Source organism: Corvus moneduloides, chromosome 9 (assembly GCF_009650955.1).
Source record: "Corvus moneduloides isolate bCorMon1 chromosome 9, bCorMon1.pri, whole genome shotgun sequence".
In the NCBI taxonomy this organism is placed as follows: Eukaryota; Metazoa; Chordata; class Aves; order Passeriformes; family Corvidae; genus Corvus; species Corvus moneduloides.
The window spans coordinates 22,999,723-23,026,068 of record NC_045484.1 but is presented as its reverse complement, the minus strand read 5'-3'; the positions used below and the strand labels follow the sequence as shown (position 1 = coordinate 23,026,068).

Sequence of the window (26,346 nt, the reverse complement as noted above, 5' to 3'; positions counted from 1 at the left end):
TTTGCAGGAGGTGTTGTGGGATCAGAGCAGATGGCAGAGAGAGCGTCCCTCCAGCTTACTCAGCTGCTCAGAGGAGCTTACGGCTCCCTCCAGCACAAACAGCCCCATTGCATCTCCTCTCTCTACAGCTGCAGCTCTTACTTCTTCCCTGGCCTACCCGGAGAGGTGATAGAAGAGTATTTCTCCTAAACCTGTGGTAATTGGTTCCCAAGGCTGTAGGTATGTGTGGGGACCCTTGCAGACATGGTGCATACTCTCCAACTCATCCATATCCCTTTGTTTCGACTCCTCCTGCGGCAGCTCAGCTGCGGGCATGGCTCCTTCCTGGGGTGATATTAATGGTCTTTGTTAGCTCTGTGAGAGTAGAGGTGCTTTTCCAGGATGATAATGACTGGGCAAGGACAGGAGCATGGTGGGGACAGGGAGGAGGGCTGCAGGGGGAAAACGTTTAGCATCAGGAGCGCGGCTGCGTTCTACTGGGGCAGCATCCTCCTGGCCAGCCGTTGCCTGCCTCCTTCATCCCTGCCAAGGTCTGTCTCAACAGCAGCACCTTTGCCTGCGGTCACAAAACAGAATAGCTTTGGGGAGGAGGGAGGATGGAAACTCATAGCAGCTCTGCTCATTGACTCACTGCTAGCCCGGGTTCCTATTTTGCAAGGGAGAAATGGCAATTGATTCAGCCTTACCCTCTTTCTTTTTGTCTGCCAGTGCTCTGAAAAGGCACATTTTATCTGTGTGTGACAACACCTGCCTAGGGTGCCTCTCATTGAGCCGCTGAATCAAAAGAGCAACAAGAAAAGTGGGTTTAATTGCACACATCTTCAGCAGAGTCTTTCTTGCACTGGCAGCACAAAAGGCCAGCCCTGTGCTGGTTGAATGGAGCCCGGGAGGGCTGGGGCAGCCGTACTCTTGTTACTATCGGAGGCAGATGATTCACTTTGCTGGAGCATTGTCATGTGCAAATGAGTTCATGAGCCCATCTCCTTTCCAACTGCAAGGTCAGGGACTGAGCAATTGTCAGCATCAGCCGGCTGGAGGAATTGATCTAGAAGCTGGAAAGCTTTGGGAGATTTTACTAACCTCCGCTTCCCACCGCCCAAGTACACTGACACCTTCCTCCCGTGGGTGTTGTCTACATTACAAATATTGACCGATTTTAAGTTCATGTTTAGAAAACTGCTGTTTCGAGGCATGGAAATGTGACGGAGAATGGCTTATAAATAACACTCGGTGTGGCAATTATTATTCATTGCTAGTTATGGCTTTCACACAGTGGAAAAACAAATGGTTTTTCCACTAGGAGCTGGAGCTGCAGTCCGTTTAATCACTAAAGAGCTTGGAATCACTTTAGTTTAGAATAACTTTCCGCTGTGGTTTGGAAATTTAAAAAAAATATATTTGGGTCATGTTAACCTAGTGTATACAACTTGCTCTGAGAATTTCAGTTTACCTCCTTCACGTCTGCTGAGCCCCATAAATATCCATGTATTCATTCCCATTTGGTTTCACGGAGCTCCTGCCTGCCTGAAGATAGAGCTCCCCAAACACAGATTTGGAGTGGGGTTAGCCTGGCTAGAGGTGGAGAATCTTGGGAGCTGAGAACGGAGTACAAGAGCAGTGAGCAGCCAAGCTGCTCTCTGCTGCAGCTGCCCATCTCTGGCTATGATGCAAGGGGATGTGGGTGGTGCCTTCAGGAAGCTGCGTGGATGGACTTTCCATTATGTTGCTCCTAACAGAGGCTGCCCAAAATATCAGCCTCAGGTACTAGGAGGTTACTTGAGGTTTTGACAGCCAGGTGTGGGTGTGAGTTCTTTATGTACAGTATCCAGGCACATCCCACCAGTGGTCCATGCTCAGGGCATGGATGTGGTGCATGTTTCCCTCTGCTGAGCCATTTCTTGCCCCCCTTCAAGATTTCCACAAAGACAAAGAAAAGCCTGTGGAGGAGATGGAAGAACTGCAGTGCCGTGAAGAAATGCTCCCCATGTTACCCCTGCGTTACTGACCCCCGTCCTCTCACACAGCAGTGCCAGTGCAGCATCCTCAGGGTTAGGTCCTGCAGATGGCCACTGCTCTGTGGTACTTTCCACCCCTGCAGGACTGTGCCAGCACTCTGGGAAAGGCAGGCGACCGCCACACCTGGGAAGAAAGAGCTCATTTTTTCCGAATGGCACAACTTAGTGAATGGCAACTGTGACTTCTGTCTGGGCTGCAGTGTGAAATCTGAGGGATGACTGTGAGCAGCAACTGCCAGAGGGAGCAGGGCTGAGCACTCAGGTTCCCAGATAGTGTGGTAGCTGTGGAGTCCTCCTCTCTCTTGCAGGTGCCACAGTTAGGAGAAGGGAGGGGGCTGTGCCTTGGTTTTGCTTGTTTCTGGGGTTTAAATTTCCATTTGGGGGTCTGCCTGTCTCCAGACTCCAGGTATTTCAATGTAACCAGCCTAAATGTTGGCTTTACCTTCAGTGATTTGCTGGAGGACACAAGACAAGGAGTCTTTGCAGCTGGTCTCATGGTGGGTTTGAGCTGCAGGACAGGCTAGTGGTTTCTCCTGATGGTTGGCATGTGGATATCTGGGTTAAAGATGTCCAATTGAAAGACTCTTTGCTCTTACAGAACTGGAAGAGTTTGCACAATTCCTTTTGGTCAGGTAGGTTTAGAGATCAAAGAATTCTCCATCTTGGCTAAAGATGCTTCTTTTGAGGTATTAATGCTGTTGTCCTAATAGCGAAGTCTCCCGCACTGGGGCCCCTGCTAAAGGCTTGATCCTTCATAACTGTTTCCCGGGAATTTTTTTTTTTTTTTTTTTTTTTGTGGATCCATCCTCCTCCCAGCCTGCAGGGTTTATGAGCTCCAAAGAGGAGAGTGCTGCCCAGCTGATAAATTTATAAGTCTCACCAGTGTGGAGCTCAAAAACTTCTGGAAAACAATTCTAGGGTCTGTTTTAATTTAAATCAGAGGTGCTGTGTCTTGCGGCAGTAATACAAGGAAGGTCCTCGCTCCAGTGTTTTGTCCCCATCTGATGGGTTGGATGGCTGGGATTAGAAAGAGATGAGCTCATCGTGCCCTGTGTGCCCATGAACATTCATGGCACCTTTCTGTGCTCTTTCTGGGGCAGTTATGAACACTCAGCTGCTTTTGCAACCTCGATCAAAGAGACATCCACTGGGAAGCTTCTGTGGTAAAAGTAGGAGAGGGTGTTCTGGGGCAGGGAGAAGGCGACGTTGTTCTTGGGACAAAGCTAGACTCCAGAGGGGCATAATGAGTCCGTAGTTACAAAGATGGTATTTTATTATTTCTTTTCCATGGTTTTCAAGCCTTGGCACTGTCACTTTGCTGGCAGCAATTCAAACACCAAGTTAGCTTATGTTAAGAACAGAAGATGAAGTCCTAGATAAGCACTGGGCTGTAGGAGTGTCTTAAATTGAAATGTACAGCGAGGACACAGAGGAGAGTATGTCTTTGCTCTCGGTGCTATGCAGACCCTGTGTCAGTGATCAGGACTGTTTCTCTGTACTGGAGTGCTGGTATCACAGCTCCTAGGACACTTCTTTCTTCTAGGATGTGGGATGAATAGAGAGGAGGGTAAAGTGACAGCTGTACTTTTCCAGGGTTACCCGTAGCTTTTCAGTGATAGCATCAGGGGTTTTTGTGGAGCAGGAGTGTGTGCTTCAATGGATGATGGCGAAACCACACCAAAACCCACCTTTTAGCCACCACTCTTCTCTGGGACAGTGATACCCATCACTGCTGAGCTGCTGTGCTCAGCAGCCATGGGTGCTGTGCTGCAGAACTGGCTGCAGTGTGGTAGCTGCAGTCTGACCTCACATTAATGTAAATATTCACAAATAATGCCTCTGTTCCTGCCAGCTCCTCTCTCTCCCATACCCCCATGTTTAATTTCTGACTCAACTTTTGATAAATGTTTTGTAAAGTTCCTAGTTTATCTTAAATAGACCTGCTGTCACCACAGCTAAAATCTAAACCAACACTTGACTTGGGGCTCGAGTGCCAGATGAACTTGGCAGTTGTTGACATACTGAATGGCCCTGTTTGATGTGCGGACCAGCTCTGAGTTGCGAAGACCTGCTCTTGCAGCAGATGGGAGAGCACAGCTTTTGGGATGCCTGAAAATAGCCTGAGAAGTATCTGGACAAATTTCCTCTCTTGGGAGGCTGGATCAGACCTCAGTTGATATATTTTCAGACTTATACCTGTCTGAAACAGGTCATTTGGTTAAATGAGTTCTTCCAGCCTTACACCAGTTAGCCCCAAGTGGGGTCTGGCCCATGGTCCTGTAAAGTAAGCATTTCAAGGCAGTGTTTATGGCCGGTAATTTGTCCTAGAGTGTTTTATATATGTGTATGTGTGCCTGCAGGCGTGCATACGAGGATATACATACATACTTGCTCAGGAACGCAGTTTCCAATCCTTTTAACTTGTTCAAAAAGTAAACTAGGGAGAAACTGGCAGTGAGTCGGAGCTGCCTGCCAAGCATTGCAAACCAGAGAAGTGGTAAAACATAAACACTTTGGAGTTTATCCTCAGGATTTATATAGTTTGGCTGCCGGGGGACGGGCTTATGTGGAGGGGGAGGCTCGTCAGCCCCTGGCCGTGCTGCTCCTGCGGCGCCGAGCCCAGCACCTCCGCAGCCGTGCTCCTGCTCCCGGCAGCCTGCGAGCAGCAGGGAAGTGCAGGGCTGTCCATCCCTCCCCTCCTGCTCTGCTGGCCACATGGGGTGGCTTTTGGGTGATGGCAGCAGAACAGGTCTGCTTTTCCCCCGCCCCAGCACTAAAGTAAAAGCAGACCTCCTTGATGCTTAATCAGATTTGAATGTGGTTTTTGGCATGGCTTTAAAGAGACTGGCAGTGAATAGCTGGTTTTGATGCCATTTATTAAAAACCTCTGGTAGAATTTGTCTCCGAAAGCCTTTGTAAGAGCTGGCAAACACACAAGGGTTTGATGCAGTTAATGTATTTTAATCTTCACCCCCCCCCACTCCTCCTTTTCTGTCGCTAATTGTAGAGCTCTCAGCTGTCTGCTGCCTTCTCTGGGGGGATGGCAGGCTCTGCAGGGACCTGTACATACACAGGCTTAATAAGGTTGCACTGGCATGGAGAAAAGTGAGCATCCTCTTCGGGGAGGAGGACTGGGATGGGCGGTGTGGGGTGCCAGGTCCCACACCATGTTCTGACAGGGGGACACCGGATGGCCCTGGCCATGTTAATTAACCTCCTGGTGCAGCGACATTCTCTTTGGAGGAACAAGGCAGATGAGTGTGGGAAACAAGAATATCCCTTTTCCAGGTAGCTGAGCAAGTGCAAAGTGTTGGTGTTGGACCCACTAAGCAGCTGGATAGTGAGAAGGACTCCCTGAGGCTCCAATTAAGAGTGAAGTTGATAGGCATCCATCAGTCAGTCTTATCTGACTGACTTCGTCCCTCACTTGCTTGGTACATCCACCTTTCTTTGGACCCACAGGACTTTCTGAGCCCACTTCATGTTCCTCACCCATGTTTGGGACTTCTGGGGCTTTTCTTCACACTTTGTGCCTGAAGGCATTGCACCCCCTTTCTGCATGGTGGGGACTATCAGGAGCACCATAACATTGGTGTGAGCGATTTGTGGAATTCAGGGAACTGTTTTTCCCCAGCCATGGTTTGGACTGTTCATTGTTTCTGTCCTTTCTCCTTGTTTCTGCTGTGTGAAGCTCAGAGCTGTGACCATGCCCTGAAGCACTCTACCTGGTTGAGACACTAAAGTTGGAATTGCTTTGCATTTAGTTTGTGGGTTTTTTTGTCTGCCTCATCAAAGAAAAGCAGACGTGGCCTTTTCCTACCAGCCCTCACTCATGTGAGTTGCAAATTCAGAGAGAGGGAGGCGTGGATGGAAATGACTCCCAGGAGAGAAACAGTCTGAGATACTTAAACAAATGGGAACTGAGCAGCTTTGCTCTTCCCCTGGGGGTTTGGCTGTTAAATAAACTCGCCGATGAGTCTGGCTCTGTGTGTGTGTTGGTGCAGAAGTGTGTTTGTATACACGGGCTGGGCGTTGCTGGGTGTAAGCCACGGACATGGGCTGTGCTGGGTGCTGCACTCCTTGGTATATGAGAGAGACGCACAAGCAGCCTTGGCTGGCCTTCCCTCCTTCCAGAGCTGGCATGAGTGGTTGTGGTCAGAGGGAAGCTAACCTGACCCTTCTCTCTTCTTCTTTCCCTCTCCAGGGTTCCACCTCAGCGGAACAGTAACAGAGCCAGCGACTGCGACAGAACCAGAGATGACCTACAAGGTGGCCATCAGCTTTGACCGCTGCAAAATCACCTCAGTGACGTGCGGCTGTGGGAACAAGGACATTTTCTACTGTGCTCACGTCGTGGCGCTTTCACTGTACAGGATCCGCAAGCCAGACCAGGTCAAACTCCGTCTTCCCATCTCAGAGACCCTTTTCCAGATGAACAGGGACCAGCTCCAGAAGTTTGTTCAGTATTTGATCACAGCACACCACACCGAGGTGCTGCCCACTGCCCAAAAGTTGGCTGATGAGATCCTGTCATCCAACTCGGAGATCAACCAAGTGCACGGTAATTCCTCCCTCCTCCCTAGGTGACCCTGACTCTGTGTTTGGGCTGGGGTGGTGGTTTTAGTACCCATGGTGATGTCCTTCCTTTGCTTTTGTCTACTGCTGCACAGAGAGAGCTGGCAGTGTCACACTGACATTAATGCATGGGTGTTGGGACCACATGGCTGGGGTGTCCCCATCCTGCCTTCTGCTCTTTATGTGTTTATCTATCCAACACTGGCTTCAACAGGCAGGAAGAGGCAGAGCTGACAGGCTGGCGGTGCGCAAGGCACAGCTCAGAGTAGAATGGAGAAGCCAAGGATGTGGTGCTGGGTCCCTGTGGAGCGGGAAGTGCAGTGGGGATGTGGCTCCTCCAGCATGTGGGGACACAGTGTCAGCCTGAGCCCTGCACTAAGTCAGATGTGGCTGAGCCAGCGGGAGATACAGCTTTAATCTCCGTGGGCGTTAATTTGCCCATAATAAATGAGCGCCACTGTTCTGACCTACTGCACAAAGGCAGTGGAGATGCGTCCTGGGGCTTTGTGCTCGGAAGATGCTTTTGACTTCCTCCCCTGGAAATCTGGGGGACAGTGCCTGGCCCAGCCCTGCTCTACTGGCCCAGGATGTGGCCCAGGCTCCAGAGGATCTCCTGCTGTGTCTTTTCAAGGAGCCCAGGAGCTGAGGTTGCCCAAGGTCTGCAACAATGAGCTGCTCCCCACCGTGCCAGTCCCACCAGCTGGTGAGCAGAGATAATGAACACTTATCTGCCACGGAAGGGCGTTGCAGGGATTAACACGTGCCTGTTAAGTGCTCCAAAGATGAAAAGCCCCATATGCAGCCTAAAATACCATCTGAACTAGCTGAATCCACATGTAGAGAAGTAAGGCCAGAGGTTCACTGTCACCATAGGGGTGATGGCAGCTCTGATCTTAGATGTGTTCATTTCTCTCTATCTGTTCGTTCCTGCTCCTGCCTTGGGAGAGGCCTTTGTCTCCTCTGCTGGGCCACATGGGTGGTTGTGCTCTAAGTAACTGGCTTTTGTAGGGGGTCCCTCAGTTTTTGGCACTACAAAAGAATGAGGAGCTGTGATGCTGCAAGGATCTGGTGAATGCCGTTCCCTCTCTGAGCTGATCTACTGAAGCTGAGGCTGGGCAAGATCCCTTCTTGGCCATTGTTTGAGGCTGCTTTCTCCTAAGCAGATTGAAGTAAAGCTTTTAAGGCTCTGAATATTTATTGCTCTAGAGTCAGCAAAAGGCTTGTGATTGAGAGTCTTACAAAGATACAGATGTTGGCTCCAGTTCAATATCTGCTTCTTGTTTTTACAAGTGGTTTATAAAAAAAAACAAAGCAAAAATTCTCACTCCCTTCAGACTTGTGCAAGTTCACGCACTCCAGTGTGTGATTTTGAGCCAACAGAGACATGTTGGTCACCCCACAGCGGGTGGCACCTATCTGACACCCCTGTGGCTACCTAGCTGGTCACAAGTGAGTAAATACCTCTGCAAGCAGGAGAGCAGCCTTGTCTCACCCTGGGGGAGGATGCAGATCAGCCTTCATATGATGACATGATCTTAAGGTGATCTGTAACTCATAAATGTTGCATCCTCTGAAAAGAAAGGCTCCAAACCCTCACATTCAAGTTCATAGTGATGCTGTCCAGGGCTTTGATTCTTGATCCTGGACAGCGTTACAAGTTTCGGCCTCCTGGTCCTGCCAGAAGCACAGCCACAGTGCAACCAGCTACACTGCAGACCTACTTGACTCCAGGGGGAGGAAGGGCTGCAGCTATGGGAGTCTGTTTGTGGGAGAGGAATCCTGGGGTCTCCAGTTGATGTGGATCCAAATTTGTCCCCCATCTTGCCCTTCCCAGCTGTGGTTCGTGCATTCATAGTGGATCACTGATCCTGGGATTTGTAATTCTTCAAGCTGTGCTTTACATAGAGTTTTATGTGCATTTCTTGACCGTGTTTAGTTCAGACCCTTGGGTCACGCCTTCATTCACCTCGAGGCTGGGGACAAGGTGGCTTTTGGCAGGCCAGCCTCTGCAACCCAAACAGTAACCCAGTGTGTGCATTGGACACCTGAGGTTATTACACCTTGGAGCAAGAATGGTCCCTCTGGAAATCCCTTTTTTTTTCCCCTGCCCCTTCTTCTTTTGAGGAGAGGTCTGTTGAGCTTCATATCAACATCAGATCTTCCTCACCTGCCTCTGGTCACCCAAAGGGTTCCTCTTTCCATGTTTATATGGTGAGCATGTAGGATTAAGGAGCTGATTCTGCACCAGGCTGGCTGGGGAATGCCCCTTGTGCAAGGGCGTTGTCTGGTTTTGTAAAATAAGGCTTTCAGGGGTGCTCCTTCTCCTCCTGCAGAGCCTGAATGGCAGAGAAAATTACCGGCTATTGTCTGGCACACTCGGCTCTGGGCATCGGAGCTTTGTTCCTTGCAGGAGTCTGTAGCCGCAGGCTGTGCACCGCGTGCCGATCTTCCCGGCTGTCTTCCTAGAAGGAAATGCAAACTATCCAGTAATGATGGAGTCTTGGAGCGCAGCCAAGGCGCTCGCGTGTTCCCGAAGGATTCAGTCCAAGCAGAGCCTAGGTGTGCCTGCCGCTCTGCTCCCCACTTGACCTCCACCTGCTGAAGTGGGTCACGTTTCTGCTCCTGTGGCTCGGCTGCAAAGGGCAGCGTGTGCCAGCGAGAGCATCCCGTGTGTCTGGCACCTCCATGCTTGGCGTCTGGAGCGGCAGCTGGAGGGAGGAGATCAGGGTGGGTTTCAGTGCTCCTCCCCAAGGGGACAAAGCCAGCAGTGTGCTGCCTGGCGCAGAGCAAGGCTGCAAGGGTGTCATTGCACCAGCAAAAGTGACTTGTGGCTGCTTGGTCTTTCCTGGTGGGTAGAATGCTGGGGGCAGCCAGAAGCTGCAGCTGGAGAGCTTGGATCCAACAGCCAGAACTCCAAGGGAGTAAGGATCATCTGGTGGTGGCCACTTTGGTACCTTGTTCCCTCCGATCTTCCGAGAGCATCAGCCCAGGGCTTGCCATGGTGCCAGCCTGGCCTACAGAAAATGAAAGCTGAGAAAGTAGCTCAGAGCTACCAGACATGGTGGGACATGCTGGGGTTAGATGGGATTGGTGCAGCTCTGATGTTGGGGGGATCCATGAAACCTGGGAAGAATGTCTTCCTGAGGTGTGGGTGTAGAGTGATTGTTTTGGTGCAGTAAGGTACTACAGAGAGGGCCAGGAGGTATTGGAGAGGTCAAGGCTGAGAAAAAGCTGGAGTGGGAATGGGAGCTGGAATGGATAGGCAGAGAAGGAGATGTGGGGCAAAAGCAAGCAGTGTGAAAGCAGAGGAACTCAGAAGCACCAGTAAGTCCTGACAGCAGTGCTGGGTTTCCTGCTCTCATGGCGTGGATCCAGCATCCATCAGCAGCCAGTGCACAGGATCCAAGCCATCCAGCAGACTTGGGAGGTGGCATTCATCTCCTGGTATTTTGGTTCATGATTGTAGGGAATGATTTGAATTTCTTTTAAGAGGAGGACTGGGTCAGTGTGGGGTGTACAGAAGGAAAGCTGTGTCTCAGATACATTCTTTGAGCTTGGTTGGGATATATAGGCTTTGGAAGCAAACACTGGATTCTTCCTGAAGGCAAAAGCAGTCTGTGGCCAAGGAGAGGAGGCTGATGGAAACCACAGCAGGACCAGACAAAGTGGTCATTAAAATCTGTAATTAGAAGCTTAAAGATGGGACGGTGCCTGTGGGCCCAGAAGATTTGGGGCTTAGAGGTATCCTTCATGCATCATGGATGAATTCTCCCCCTTCCATGCGTAAGGGGCAGGAGATTTTGGCAGACCGTGTGTTTTCAGCTCTGTGACTCACCCACCTTGAGCAGCAAGTGGACATGGCAGAGGGTGCTGCTGCCCTCAGTCCAGGAGTTGTGGCTGGGGTGCTCTGTCTGGCCCAGGGAAATGCCAGTGGATGACACTGTGTGGTGCTCAGCTGGTGCGATCAAAGGGCTTGGGGTGCTCTTCTCAACCAGAAGTGGGAAAAGCCACAAAACCTCTGCGGTTGCACGGTGCAGGGGCAGCACCCTCTGAGGACGAGCCACGTGAATCACCAAGGGGCCTCTGTAGTCCTGCAGGGTCTCAGGACCTTCCTTGGAGGAGAGGACTTTTGGAAAACTTGTAGAGGCAATGTTCCTCAGGCTTTGGCATGGGAAAAGTGGATCTGCTTATGCAAAGCCATAAGAAGCCTGCTGCCTTATCCATCCCCTTTTGTCCCACATGCATTCTTGACCACCTTGAGCTTTCATTCAACTCCTGGGCTAATACTGTCCTTCACCCACTGTCCCATCTTGCTCCTTCTGCACAGGAAGTCAGCTGCCGGGTCAGTGTGCAGGAGGTCCCTGCCTGTCCTGTTGCACAGAGCCAAGGCTGATGTTTGAGGAGTCTTTGGGTGCTCTTTGACTTTCAGGTCATCCCGAGACAGTGTCTGGAGGGCAGCACCAGTAAATCTATTTGAAATTCTGCCTTCCCACAGGGGAGGAGGAGAAGGTCAGATCTCCAGGGCATTCGTGTTCCTGTTTGCTGAGCTGATGGGGATTTAAGGGAAAAAACCACACCTGAGTGCTGGAGAGAAAGGCAGCTCTTCCCTTGTTTTGCAGCGAGACTGAGGTTGCCAAATTACTCCAGAGCACATGAGTGGTGCTTGACAAGCATCTTCCAAAGTGAGCTGCCCCAGATACTGGTACCAGCTGGACCACATTGCTCCTGTCCACCATGCTGGGAGCCAGTCTGGATTCACTTGCCCTGTTGCTGTCAGGTGTATGTGAATCTTCAGGCTGCCCTGGCAGCTCCTTCTGACTTGCCTCCACTTGAAAACAAACCGGGAGTCTTGGCAGAGCTGGATTCCTTGCTTTGCTGCTATTTTTAATCCCTTATTAGAGTTCATTTCCTTTCTGGTGCCTGGTTATTTTCTCTTCGAGGTTTTCTGCCATTTGCTTATTTGTCCATGTCCTCCCCACCCCCCGCCCTGAGCTGATCCTTCACATCTGTTTTCTCTCTGGACGCCTGAGAGGAGCCTGGAGGCATTCAGCAACACCACCATGTGCAGTCATGAGATGGCCCTTGTGAATGGCCACCACGATGGCCAGCCCTGCTCCAGGCACCACTGACCCTGGGGCTGACACGGTCAGGCCCTGAACCACCGAAGGGTGCTGGGCACGGTCGGGTAAAACAACCATGGTGGAGATGCTGGAGCAGCCACCTTTATCCCTGGGTGGCTTTTAGCATCAGTTTATCAGCTCTGGGTACTGGTTAAAAATAATAATCATCCCTTTTTCTTTGTATCACCAATCCTGCTTCAGGTCAGATGCTGTGGGAGTGCTTTCCACACTACTTAGCTGATGTATCTCCCCTTCTTGGGTTCTGGAGCTTGGGTTTGGGATGTGCCAATGCCTTGTTGTGACCTATAAGGTCCTACTGCCTCCTCAGCCCTGGAAACCTGCAGCTTTCCAGTCCAGGAGCCCTTTTTGTTTTCTTCATGTTGGGCAGCTAAATTCTGAGCAAGGAGTTGAGTTTTCCATGCCTGACTTACTCTGCTTTTTAATTTGTAGATTTTTCCAGTCCTTATTTCTCGGTCTTTGTATTTGCCAAGTCTCACTTGGCTGTCAAACAGTTAAACCCCTGAGCTCCCAACGAGGCGGGAGCCCAGCTCTGGGTGTGATGGATTGCATTTTTATCTCAGTTTCTACAGCCAGTGTAAATGGGCTGGTGAAACACTCTTTCCACTCAAGATGTGCAATGGTGTTTCCTTAAATCTGAATCCGGCAGGACCAAGATCCAGCACATCTGAAACAGGGCTCTTTGGAGCACGAATGCTGCTATATGAGAAATGTGTTATGCAGGCGCTGGGCTGTTTTACATGCCGTTCCCAGCTCCTTTGGAGCTGAGACATGGAATCACTCATCAGCTGCGTCACGGCATGCCGCTGCCGAAGCCCCCACAGTGTGAACGTTGGCAAGGGGAAGTGGACAAATCCTGCCATTAATATTTAAACCCAGCACAAATCCCGTTGTTTGCTCTTAAATGTTTATCCAGCTCCCCAGCGTAATTGGGCAGCCCGTTATCTGCCGGGTTGTGCTGCACGTGTGGGAATTTGCTATTACAGCCCTCTCTGAATCTTTTATAGGAGAGCAAAATACATTTACAAGCAAATTTGGGCTTTATTTGGAGGCGCGGGAGGCGCGTTGCTAATTTGGCTGCGGCCCGAACCCCAACGTGTGAAGTGCTCAATGTGTTGCGTGGGAGGAGGAGGTTTTATTTAGCTGCACGCTCCCTTCCTCGCTGCTCAGGCTTTCCGTCGCTAACGCTATGTGTGAGCAGCAGGCACTGAGGGGTAGCCCCGGGAACCCCAAAAAAACGCACCTACTTTTTGCACCTTGCGACCTCCTCCTCCTTAATCTGTCACAGCGGCCACGGTGAGGGATCAGGGATGAGCTGAGCTTTGGTGGGTTGAGTCACCCCAGGCGTCCATGCCCTCCTGGTCCCTGTAGATGCAGACAGGTGACCCTATAGAGGCAGTCGAGGCTGCTCTGGATAGCTGCAGCTGGGAGTGGCGGGCAGGATGGTGGGGAGGAGGATCTTAAGAGTGCAAGCGTCTGGGATACCTAGTGATGGGGCCGGATAAGCGCTCATGGTAGACAGATTAGTCATCGGTTCCTGATAGGGGATAATCGCTGGCTTGTCTGCTCTTTATCTTCGAGATAAGGATGAGGCTGGGGGAGGGAAGGAGAAGGCACAGAAAAGCTCAGAGGGCCAGCATGGACTGTCCCTGGCTGTGATTGTCCCTCGTGCCTTATGGCAGGACTCTGAGCTGACTCTGATGGTACCCTCTGAGCAGGATTCGCCCCTCGCTGAGGGCTCAGGGTTTAACTGCGTCTCCAGGCCTATGGCAGAGGAGTGGGAGTGGGATCAGGATCAGGGCATGTGTGACAAAAGTCCTCATGCTCCTCCAGGAGCTGTGATTTCCTTTCTGCTGCTTCAGCTCTCGTCCCAATTATGTGATTGTGTCGACTATAAATTATTCTGCAGAGGGAGCAGGAGCATCCTGTCCCTTCAGCATGCCTAGAGCTTGCTGGAACTTCTCTCAGGCAGTGAGTGTTAGGAGAAATAAAAGTAATTTTGTAAAGGACATTAAATACAAATAACTGTGTCTTACCAGGTCAGGAGTGTTCTCAGCCTTTGCTGGAGGAGCAGAACCCCTGAGGTTGATGTTGTCTTGCTTACAAGCCAGGAACAGACACTTGCCCTGCTGAACAGGCATCCTGGAGCACGATTTTCATGAATTGTATTTGAGCTCCTGGTTCAGCAACACACAAGGCTGGGGTGTGCACAGCGTCCCAGGCTGCCTCTGGAGGAAAGTGATGTCTGCTCCCCAACCAGATCCCAGTTGTGGAAAAGACATCATGAAGATTTAATTGGGAATGTGTCAGCTACACCATCCCATGGCTCCTCATGCAGCGCCTTGCTCTTCCTGTGCTGACCCTCTTCCCCTCTTGAGAGGGAGATGAGATGAGAGAAGCAGACGAAAGTGGAGTGGAGCATCCTCCAGCTGCAGCAGTCCCTCCTTGGCACTGGTTTTCCCTCAGGAGCTTTTGTAGAGCAGGACCCAAAAGCAGACAGCTGAAAATCCAAGTTTCGGTTCCATTTTGTGCTCTTGGCTGCTCGCTGGAGTTGTGCTGCTGCCTGTCTTGTGAGCCTTGGAACCCATGACTGGGGGAGGTAGGGTAGTGCTTGGGGGGGAAAATGGGAATCGAAAGGGGCAAGGCAAGGGAAATTTGGTCCAACTTGTTTAAATCAATTGCGGGTTTTCTTTTGTTCTCTGGAAGATGAAATGCAGCCTGTGAATGCATATGTGTGCCTGCCAAAATCCCTGCTCTGGTCACAGTTTGCTCTTTGAAGGATTATTGATCCTTTTTTCTTTCCTGTGGAGGGTCTCTCCCAGGCAGGTATATTGGTGCCCAGGGACTTGTCTCCTGTCGTAAAGCAAACGAGGGGCAGGATCAGGTGTTTAACCCAGGGCTCTGGAGCCCATATGCTGTAGTCACCTTTGTTACGCTGTTCCAAACATGGGGAAGGGCTTGGAGGAATTGGAGCTTTACTGATGTTTTAACAAACCGGTGATGTGGAGCAGGAGCACCCTGGGCAATCCCTGGAGCCATGGAGCGCTCCGGGCTCTGCAGCTGTGCTGCCCACACTCCTGGGGCTTTGGAGGAAGGCAGGTCCCTGGTCTTCCTCAGCCTCACTTCACATGGGGTGGAGAGGGTGAGGGGCCGTACAAGCATTAGCCCTGTGGTCAGGGTGCCTCCTTATGGCTGCTGCCACCGCTGTTACAGGACAGCACAGTGCTGCCAGCTGGGGCTCACTGCCTAGGAATTGTAACGCTATGGAGCAGCGAGGAGTCCCCAGGCAGGTGCAAAGGAGGAACTTTATTTACAAAAAACCCGGCCTTTTTATGCCGTTAGTTGGTTGTTAGTTTACATAGTTTTAAGGCACAACAAACCAAATTTAACCAACCACCGTACACCACGGTGCAGGCATGAGGGGTTCATGCAGCATGCCTCACTTCCTCTATTCTAGCTGAGTCATTCTCCCACAGTCCATTTCTACTCAGGCTAAGTAACAGGCCAGAGCCATGATTTTACCAGGCCTTCCCTTTACAAAGCTTTATCTATCGGTCACAAGGAATCAAGCTGGTTTTCTGTCACTGAGATGATAAAGGTGGGTCCCTATAAAATTGAGGTAGGTCCACTCCTTGCTAGTGGGGCTGCTGACCCTGCTGCCATGAACATGGTTGTCTCTCTTCTCCTCCCCTCCCATCCTCTCAGGCGCTCCTGACCCCACTGCTGGGGCCAGCATCGACGACGAGAACTGCTGGCACTTGGACGAGGAGCAAGTCCGAGAGCAGGTGAAGCTGTTCCTATCTCAGGGAGGGTACTACGGCTCGGGGAAGCAGCTCAACTCCATGTTTGCCAAGGTGAGGAGCCGGCTGCTCTCTCCCATCTCTGCTCGGTGTGTCACATAGCTGGCAGTCGCTGGCTGCCCTGGCAGAGTGCCCATCACAGCTGGGAATCTCTGCTCCAGTGCCTTCTCGCCCTGTCGCGGGAGCAGGCGGTTGTAATCCAGGCTCTGGGTCAGGCCTGGATTGTCTCACCTGCTGCCCTGGCAGGTCCCTTCCTCCCATGAGTGCCATTGATCCCTGTGCAAGGAAGGGCATTCCCCCATCTCCCCTTCAGCACAGTGGGGAAAAAGCCAATCCTGCAGAGCTTACTAAGACCATGGGAAGGTGGGATCATAACCCACAAGTCCCACCAACCTATGGGCTTTTCTCTTTCTTTGCAGAAGGGCCTTGTTTACATGTTCTTAATCTCGGTCCCCTTCACAGCCTGGCTGTATCTGCTACTCAACTGAGCTCCAACTAACCTCATCACAGCCATTGCATGAGGGTTATAATTTATGGCTACACATTATACATACACACACATATGTGTCATATATGTATGTATTTACAGTTTGGACCCTCAGGCTAAAGGAGCTGTGGGTTGCCAGCCACATGAAAATGTCTTAAACACCTCTGAGGAGCCATGGTTTGTCTCACTGAAGACTTTCTCTTTGTCCTTCCCAGGTCCGGGAGATGCTGCGCATGAGGGACTCCAACGGGGCCAGGATGCTGACGTTGATAACAGAGCAGTTCATGGCTGATCCTCGGCTCTCCCTCTGGAGGCAGCAGGGGACGGGCATAACAGAGAAGTGCCGGCAGCTCTGGGATGAGCTGGGTAAGGGTCACTGCCTTGCAGAGAGGAGCAGAGTTACCTGGGCTGCTGGTCCAATGGGGACATCATTACAGAGGCCCTGGATCAGGCCCAAACCACACAGTTCAACACTTTAAACCAGCCCCTCTCCTGCACAGGGATCAAGGATGACGGGTGTGCTGTGTGCGGCTGGTCCCATACTTCCAGCAGGCTGGTGCTTGGTGAGCTGCCCCAAAGCCTTTGCAAGGGAGGACATAGGGCTGGTTAGCCCTAGGGGCTGGCTGTAGCCTGGATGTGGAAGTGCTGTTCCTGGAGGAACTGTGATCCAGAGAGGGAAAGGCAGGTTCTCAAGTCTCATCACATCTGACAGATTCTGCCTGTTGTGGTGCACGTTTCCAGGGTGAGGGGGGCAGGATGGGCAGCACAGAGCCTGGCTGTAAGGAAAATGCAGTTCTGGGTAATTCTAGCTAAGCACCTTAGACACCAGCTCAGCTGGCTGACCCTGTAATATCATTAGAATAAAACATTTAGATGACGTGGGCTTGGGGAGGTTGGTTGTGTGGTGAAGTTAACCCTGCAGTTCTGGGCTCTTCCTGGACATATGGGATCTTGGGTGAATAGTTTGACTTGAGCCATAGTTTGATGAGTAAGTTTGAGCTCCTGTGCAGCCTGCTGGTAGGAGATACTATGCAAGGGCAAGGGCTGATGGTCTGGCACCAAAGAGACATGGTAGAGCAGGAAGAAGGATTAGGATGATCTGGGATTTGGAGCATCTGAGACTGCAGACCCACCTACCAAGTGCCCAACAAATGCAAACAGAAATGAGCCTGGGGACTCTGGCCAAGCTATGCAGACAAGATCTGGGCAGGGGTGGGATGTCTTGCTTCTGTATGAAATTTCCTGGATGGAAATAACCACACCAGCTCTGGAGAGCTCATCTATGCTTGCTTGCCAAGAAGATATTTCCAGGATTTTGGGATGCTGCAGCTAGACAATTGGATATGCAAGGATCCTGGAGAGGTGGCCAAGTCCACCAAGCCAGAATTTCCACATGGAAAAAAGCAAACACATTGGTGATATATGAATGGATGGGTGTGTGGGTAGGTCTGGACGCAGGAAGCAATTTGCTCAGAATTACAGATAATTTGGCCAGATTTCCAAGCTGCTATCCAAGCCGAGAGCCCTCCCTCCCTTCCTGCACAGGCGAGGGTAGAGTGGTTGGGTTTCAGTCCTGGCTTAACTGTACAAGGACCAGGTTGGTGCACACAGTTTTGGTCAGCAGAGTGGGAGGAGGTGGCAGCATGTCCCCGTTGGCAGATGGCAAAGTGGCTGGGGAATGTCAGGGCCCTACCAGTGCTGGATCAACATGACAGCAGGGGAAGCGTAGTGCCAGCCAACACACGTCAGAGCAGCTCACCTGGCGTAGGCATGTCACACATGAGGGTCTGAGCATCTCCATGCTGAAGAGAAGCTCCTGTAGAGGACACGATGATGTTCCAAGAAGCAGCTCCAGGACAAGATGGGCATGGACTACACTCAAAGCAGGGATTATTCTCCATTTTACAGAAGCCTTCTATGTTGGGCAGTGTGTGCCTTGGGCAGTGTTTACTGTAGGAGCAGAGCATCTCTCTGAAGGAGTTGTGGAGGCACAGAGAGACCAGAGCTGCTCTGAGTTGGGGATGTTCGCCAGTAACAGACATCAGGAATGCAGAGTGGTGTCCCAAACTACCTGTGGGTGGGTAACAGTAGCCAGGGCACGTGGGGCAGTGGAAGCACCACGTTTAACCACTGCCAAAGCTGCCAGCATTACCATTGCTGCTGAAGGGAGAGATGAGGGGCCTGTTGCCAGCTGCCATGGGAAGCCCTGGCACAGACCACAATCCTCCACCACTTAGAAGCAAAAAATGGGCCTTTTGGAAATTATTTTGGGCACGTGTTTAATAATTAATCATCGATTTTAGCAAAGACTGCATCACAGACTTGCGTGGGATTGGAAGAAGATCAGCCTTAAAGAAGATTGTGGATTTATGCTGGGGAAAATGTAAAGGATTTTGCAGGATTTCAGAGTTATAAAAAAACCCCAAAAATTAAAATAAAAACGGGATCATTCGCTTGTGCATGTGCTGCCAACTGAACCTCTATTGCCCCGTCTGCTGGGGAGCCAGAGGAAGGACCTGCTGGATGGAGAGCTCAGCAGCGTGGGAGTATTTGCCCTGGCGCATTAGTACTTACGATTAAAGCCTAATTACAAAAAATAGATGAAAAACCAGCTGAAGTGCAGCCTGACCTTAATCTGCCTGGAGACGGGTTTATTTATCTCGGCCACTTGTTTACAGTGGGGAATTTCAGCAGATTAAGCTGGGGAGCGACCCTGTGGGAAACGGGAGAATTTCTTTGATGGTTTGGAAACTTGGGCGCGGGATCGGAGTGCCTGTCTTCTCTGGGGCCGGCAGCCAGGACCACTGGTCTGGGAAGGCTCTGACCCCCCTGTCCCTGCACCCAGCCCCGTCATTGAAAAGCATTTTTGTTTAGAGGCTTAGCTTAATCGTGATCTGCCGCTTTGTTCCCCACTTAACCTCCTGCTATCAGAAAGTTCAGATGAAGGTTTCTGCAGCATGTGAAGAGACATGGAGTCTGACTTGGCGTGGCATTTCGGCTCAGGACAGGAGTCACTTGTGCTGTCAGCTGATGTCACTTGACCACAGGGCTCAGAAAACTACTCTATTATATCTCCCAGATAATTATCATGACCGAGAGAGATGCAAATCTCACTTCCCTCCTGCTTCCCATCTCCTCAGCACATAGTTCCTTCTGCAGGAGAGCCCAGGGGCATAATGTTTTGGCATGCAAAGGATGCCTCGGAGGGCTCCCAAAAATAGGCAGCAAAGTCATGAGGCTTCCGAGGAACGCGTATTAGCAGAGCTATGGGAGCCAAAAATCCAGTGGGTGCATCCCATTCCTGGGGGCGGTGAAGCTGGAGCACCAAGCCTTGTTACTGCCTATCAGCCAAGTTCTGTGCACCCTCAGACGCGCTGAGTTGAAACTGCCTGAGGCTGCTTTTCACACAAGCAGCCCCAAAGTGGGTGAAGAAGAGCAACGACAACAGGCAGGAGTGCTGATGGGAAGGGAATGCCCGACACCCAGAGTGGAGTGCAGGTTTTATCTCATGGCCACCCAAGGAGGTGGGAAGTTTTATCCCCTTCCTTAAGAAAGACTCATTTTCTGGAGCCGAGATCTGATTTTTAAAAACATGCCATGTCTGTGTGTCCCCTGTGGAGCCTGCAGGAGCCTGGGAGGGAGTGACATGGACCTACCCTGGGAAGGATGGGCCCCTAAGGAGGTACCTCTTTTACACATTAATTAATTGCTGATGATGCAGCACAAAAATCTTAACACGCCCCGCCCCCCCAGTTCATCAGAAAGAAGTGGGGTTTTGGTGGGATGTCCTGGAAGCAGAGCTGGAGCTGAACTGGGCAAGGGCTACTTTGGACATTTGCTGATGATCAATGCCTGCAATTGCTTTTCCCGTGCCCATTCCTGGATGCGATGCTGCTGCCACCATCTGCGCTGTGACGCGGTGACGTCTCTCCTGCCAAGCCTGGCGGCTCCAAGGAGCCAGACATGCACAGCCACCATGCCTTAATAATGTTTTGAACCAGACATGTCCACAAGTTCCAGCTGGCAAAGGATTGGTCTGGGGACATGCACCCCAAAAAGCACCACCAAAGCTCAGCGTTAACGCAGAGGAGCGGAGAGACACCAGAGTGGAGCCAGGGCCAGGACATTGCTGCTCAGCCTGGTTTTGCCTCGTGTTGTCTGGCAAGGGGACCGGCTGCTCTGGCTCCTGTCGGAACTGCAGCCTCGCTTGGGGCTGTTTGGCTCAATGGCAGGGCTGTGCAGCTGGGGAACTGCTGCTCAAAACACAGCCAGCGAGGGAGGTGGCTTGGGCTTGTGGAGGAATCTCCTTGTTGCGCAGTGGAGGCATGTTGGGTGATGTTGTCCTGCCACTGGCTGTCACTTTGGGATGGGAACTTTGGCTCTGGGAGTGATGGAGAGGTGAGGGAGAGCAGCAGGCTGGGCAGGGAGAAGGAAGGTGCTCCAGGTCTCTGCTGAGCTCATGGAGGAGAGGCAGGGAGGGTGTTTCTGCAGGAGGCTGAGCTGTCCCACGTGTGTGACAGGATTTGACATGGGCAGAGAGAGGAGCAGCAGGGACTGCTCAGCCCAAAGGGATCCCTGAGGATACTTCACATTGCAGCTGTGGCAGCCCACAGCCATCCCACCCCGCAGGGAGGCACAAGGGAGGGGACATGCTGCATCTTGGCAGCCTTGCAGGGAAATTTGGGTAGAAATGGAATTAGCTAAAGAAGAATTCGTGGGTTTGCACTTACTTAGGTTGCTGTAGCCCTTGTCAGAGCAGTGAGTGAGCCGGAATAGTCTGCAAGGCTCAGGTAGCAGCAGCAGTGTGAGCCCTGTGTTATGAAAGGATGAGCTGGATCTTAATGATCACAGATGTCCTTAGTCCTGGTTTTGCCTCTCACACAGCAGACAGCATCATCAGCATCATGTGAGGTCCCATGGTTGACCCAGAGAGTGTCAGTGTGGGTGTCCTACTGGTGGGCAACTTGGCTTGCGAGATCCGAAGGACTCGCATCTGGGAGGGCTCTTGCCTGCAAGACATCAAGCCAAGCTCCAGGTTCCTCTGCTGCCTCCTCTGAAGGCTGGGGGCTACTAGGGATTGAAAAAGGAAAAAAAAAAAGAAAGAAAATACACCAAATCTCCTTTTTAAATAGTTGAATGCAAATGGCCTGAAGAACAATGGCAGATGAAATAGCATTCAGAGCGGGTTTTAAAGCACTTGGAACGTGGGTAGGATCAAAATCAGGTTAGTCTTTGGAGATACAGGCACTGCAGCTTGCCAGGGTGTTTTTAAGCATGCTTTGATGTGTAGTTCAAACACTAGATTTGTCCTGGCAGACAGAAGCACTCACAAATTCATACACAGCCGCTCTCTCCTTCCCTCCTCCCCACTGTCCCCCATCTCATGAGATTATAATTTAGCTTCATTACGGAGGAGTTTTACTTTGTCCTGGTTTCAGCTGGGATAGAGTTAATTTCCGTCTTATTTAAGAGCCGTGTAAATCCCCCTCCTGGGTCCGTGCGTTGTGCTGAAATGAGTTTACAAACCTCGATGGAACCTTGCAGGCTCTCAGGGCGAGCACGGTGGCTGGAGAGCTTTGCCCTGTGTGTATGGCGGTGGCACCTCCGTGATTTCTTGGCTTTGTTTAGGGGCGCTGTGGGTGTGTGTGGTGTTAAACCCACACTGCAAGCTGGAAGAGAAATCCTGCTGGCTCCGGCAGCTGCGCAAGTGGGGTGAGATGGACGTCTGTCCCCTGGAAGATGGCAATTATGGTAACGAGCTTCCCAACATCACTAATGCGCTTACGCAGAGCTCCGGTCACAGCCAAGGTGAGTCTGGGCAGGGAGTGGAAATCCAGCTGACAGCCACAGGGGTTGGGTCCAGGTTAAAACTCACCCCAAAGCTAAGAGAACTTGCTTCAGCTGCTGTTGATGTTTCTGGGAGTCATAGGAATACAAAATATTTCTCTTCCCAGTCTCTTGTTTTCTGTATAAATGTTCACTTCTTTGCTACAGGGCAAAGTCGCCCGTGTTTTGAGTATCAAATTAGAGACCATTTTAAAGCAATTTGACTTCGGGGGAGTTTAGACCCCTACAGTGTGTCCAGGTTTGGGCATGGGGTAATACAGCGAAACGGTACTGCTTGCAACAGAGCAGAGCTGAGCTCAGAAGTCCTGGCTGTAATGTGAGAGTGAGGAGCTGGAGATGGTGCAGAGCCCCTTTCCCAGCCCTTGAGCCTCACTTAAAGGCTGTGATTCAGGTGACGGGGAAGTCATTAGCCAGGAATGTTAACGCAGTTCAAGTGCAGAGCACAGACAGAGCAATGTAGTTATGGGGTTGTTCCTTAGTGCTAAAATAGTTTTTCAACCGCTGACAAAGCATTTGATCCCTTTAAATTTAAGCACTCTTTCTCCTTCCTTTTGCCTGAAGTAGACATTAATTGAAAGTTATTGCTCTTCACATGCCTCTGTCTGCTGCACTGGAATTGCTCTTTGGTGTATTATGCATGGCCAAAGTGGGTGGAGGAGAGGGGGACAGCAGCCGTACCACAGGGGAAACTTCATTCTTCTGGGTGGGATTAGTCCCTCAGCAGCAGTTTGGGAGCGTGACTGTCCTTCCAGCCACCCCAGCCATGGCCAGGACTGCATGCCCGGCCTCCCTATGCTCTTCCTCAGGGAGCAGCTTAATTTAAACCTGGCACTGCTCTGTGTCCTGCACCATGGACTATCCCCGTGGTGTTCCCAGCTCTCCCAAGGATTTGCTCTGGCATTTGGGGAAGGTTGCTGGGGCTGAACAGGTCACTTTTTTTAGACTTGCAGGGAGTTCCCAAGGCACATGCCAGGGTTGTCCCCTTCTCCCTGTGCTCCTGCTTCTCCAAGAAGGGGACTGAAAGCAGCATGGGTCCTGGAGGTGTCCCGGGGTTCATGTTTGTGCATATGCAAATACTGCTCCGGATTGTTGCCAGCCTCTTTTATTACTGAAGAACAGCTGATTCTTGAAATCCTTCCTGGTAAAGTGAGCAGGCTTGGTTCTCAACATACAAACACCTGTTTAATTTCTCTCCACCTCAGGGTGCCTGCAGCATTCCGGCTAATTGCTTGTTGCCATCGTTTCCTGAGCATGTTTACCCAGCCTCCCTGGATCAGCTTTGAACAGTGCCTTTTGTTTTCCACCCTTGAATGCATTTAACTCGGCCCCTCTTGCGGGTTGCAGGACCTAACATGGAGTGTTGCACCCCCTTTGGGGCTTCCTGTTTTGCAGCCTGCCAGCTGTGTTTGGCCTTCATGATCCAATGTGGCTGGAGTGATAGTGGGGTTGCTCTGGACAGGCTTTTTCCTCATGACAAACCACTTGTCTTGATCAATCTGGATGGGGTGAAATGCTAATCCAGCATTTGGTAGCTTCAGAAATGTCCATGAAGTTACAGAGCAGCTCTGAAGAGGAGAGCAGACATCCTGTGCAAGGCAGCAGTGGGGTTTCAGATGATGCTGTCTCCTCCCTTCCAGCCCTCTCACGCAGCCCACAAAGGTTGCTGGAAGATGATGGTTCCCCCCATCACCCGGAGGTAGATCAGACACACTCATGTGGTTCCCTTTGTGGCTTCATGTGCTGCTGATCTAAGAAGCTGCAGTTCAGTGAAGCTGAGACTGTGTTGGAGCAGAGGAGGAGAGCTCATGGTGCTGGCAGGGCTGTAATGCCGAGGGAGCCCAGTCCTGACCCTGGGGCAGCTGCCTGCGTGCTCAGTGTCACAGGGAAGGGAATGCAGTGCCAGGTTTCAAGGCATCAGCCTTGTGTGTGACAGTGGATTGCGGTCACAAAGCAAATGGATGGGTGGTCCCTGCCTCTTTTCTCACCTCTCTGACCAAGTCAGCTGTTCTAGCAAGTTACTTAGCAATGCTGTCTGAGGAGACATTAGTCTCCCTCAGGGATGGGGTAGCAGTACAGGGATCCAAAGCCAGAGCTCATGTCCATCTCGGAAATGACTGAGGTGAGACCAGGTTTTGCTTTCATTGTAAAAGCAGAGCTCTGCCCAGGGAGGTCGTATCTGGGAGGAGGAACAGGCTGCCCCTGCCCCAGCAGGGCACTGATGGTTTTTCTCTTTGCAGACTCGCTGGCCAGGCCTAGACGAACGGTGTTCACCCGGGCGATCGAGGGCTGTGACCTCCACTGGCAGGACAGCCACCTGCAGCGCATTATCAGCAGTGACTTCTACATGTCCCCCTCCTACCAGCGGGAGGGTGAGAGCCTCCTCTTCAACTCCCAGGGACAGCCACTGTGGCTGGGTGAGCATCCAAACCAGCGGCCCCTCGCATGGCCTGTGTGAGTAGGGTTGCTCGTGGAGAGGAGTCACCCGAGGCTACCCTGGGTCGTTGCAAGTTTCTGCATCCTAGACTGAAATTGCTGCTCTGGCCCTTGGCCTGAGGAGTGGGATGAGCAGAAGAATTTGATGCCCACCCAAACCCCAGCCACAGTCCTTAGAGCAATCTCCACATATTTACAGTCTGGGCTTCTCTTGGGCAGCTTGGACCAAGCTCATCATGTCCCTTTTCATCCTGCCAGTGTTTAGCTGTCCCCAGAGCAAGCTCTCACTGTTTCCAATACTGAGGGTCTGGGCACTTAAAGTCTTTTGAAAGTTGACTGCAAAGCACAGCTGTATCCTCTGGATTTTCTCTTTCCTGCTCTCACCCTCTTGTTAGTCTTCCTTGAAAGGCAATTAGCCGTCAATACAGTTAAGCCTCGTGTGAGCTTAAGGCATGCTGGGCCAGGCAAGCCCAGAGCCCTCCCGTGTTGAAGACTTTTAGCCCAAGTACCTCAAGCCACACAAATTCTCTCCTGCAAAGTCATGACCCTGGGCAGATCTGCAGACCCTCAACAGTTCCTTGTCTGGGATGAGAACGAGTGTCATGAAGGGCTTTGGGGGGATCCTGGTGTGGCTGTCAGCCCTCAGACCCCAGAATGGGAGACACAAGTCCCCACTCACCTTCAGGAAGGGGGATTACCCTACAGTTAAAGAGTTGAATGTATGAACACAGAATAGGTCAAAGCCTACCACTGCACTGTCATCCACTCCAGAAGCTGGGGTCTGCCACCAGGAAAGAGAATATTTAAAGTTGTCTAGAGATGTAGTTTCTGGAGTAGCAGGCACTAAGTTGCTGTTAATGCCAGGAGATAGGAAGGGCCCATATGAAGGCTGCTGGGACACCTTAGCTGGAGCAGGAGAGGATATTTCTGCTCTGGGAAGAGTTCTGGGCAGCTGCAGGCAGCAAATCTCCTTCCCACACAGCCACAGACAGCAGTGCTGGGTTAGCACATCCATGGACTCCATCTAGAATGGACATGGTGGCCACAGCTCCCCCGTCCTGAGCCTAATCTGGATTCTGGTGGGCCCTTTTCCCCACCTGGTTGGTGCATGTTATTTTTCTGATGTATTTGCCATGATTTTTGGATTTTGCGCTTTTGCTTTCTTGGCACCTCTTCAGGGACTCAGTGCTGGGAGAGGAGTGTGATTTGTCAGCAACTTCCAGTGATGAATTCAGCGAGAAGATGAATATTTCATCCATTTAGCAAATGAAAAGAGGGAGCAACAAGAAGCTCTTTTACAGATGTGTTTGTTCTGAAATCTCTTCCTCATGTATTCCTTGTGGGTGACCTTTGGGATGTGGATACCCCATTTGTGGAGGTGGTTGTCTGCATTTTCAGAGCTTTCTGAGTTCTTCCAGGAGTAGAAATTATCCCTCTACCATACCTTCAGATCTTCTGTGTTTGCCTGGGTTTTTTTCTCCCCTTGGTAGGACATTTTGAAAGAAAATGGGATTTTTGCTGCTTGTTATGCAGCATGTCATGTCATCTGCTCCTGCTAATTTCTCACTCAGTCATAATCCTCTCCACAGTTGCTTGTGATTTCAGGTGAGCAATAAGCAGGAGGAGCAGATGAATTCCTAAGCAACTGTGAGTCTTGGGAGGGGGTTTCGTGCAACTGTTCCTAATAATAAAACACCAGGTAGGAGAACTGCAGAAGAGACAGGATGTCTGCAGAGCTCGCTCCATGGAGGTGTTAAGGAATCAGTTCAGAGCATCACCCCAAGTCTTCCAGTGCCTCCAGCACAGTGCTGGATGCCCAGCCTCACCCTGTGTATCATCACCTGTGCCATGAGAGCAGAGAGAGATGTGGGACAGGACAGCAAGGAGTGTTTGGGGGCAGAGCAGTGAGAGAAGTTGGGATAAGCCATGCAGATTTTAGGAGAAATGAATGTCAAGGTTGTAACAGCCTTGTGCTGGAGCTGTCATATTGCAGCAATGGTGTGTTGGAACAGCTTCCATTAGAAAATCTTTGCGGAGGTGGGGATTTAGGT

At 51.2% G+C, this 26,346-nt stretch overlaps 1 protein-coding gene across 1 annotated transcript in view; it reads left to right on the top strand.

Annotated features, from left to right (window-relative positions):
- ZSWIM5 (zinc finger SWIM-type containing 5) overlaps window positions 1-26,346 on the top strand; it is a 98,156-nt gene that overhangs the window by 61,161 nt on the left and 10,649 nt on the right. The window contains exons 2-6 of the mRNA XM_032117555.1: window positions 6,220-6,576; window positions 15,434-15,582; window positions 16,231-16,381; window positions 21,644-21,823; window positions 24,100-24,276. Of these exons, the coding sequence (XP_031973446.1) occupies window positions 6,220-6,576; window positions 15,434-15,582; window positions 16,231-16,381; window positions 21,644-21,823; window positions 24,100-24,276 (1,014 nt within the window). The remainder of the gene's footprint in view (window positions 1-6,219; window positions 6,577-15,433; window positions 15,583-16,230; window positions 16,382-21,643; window positions 21,824-24,099; window positions 24,277-26,346) is intronic.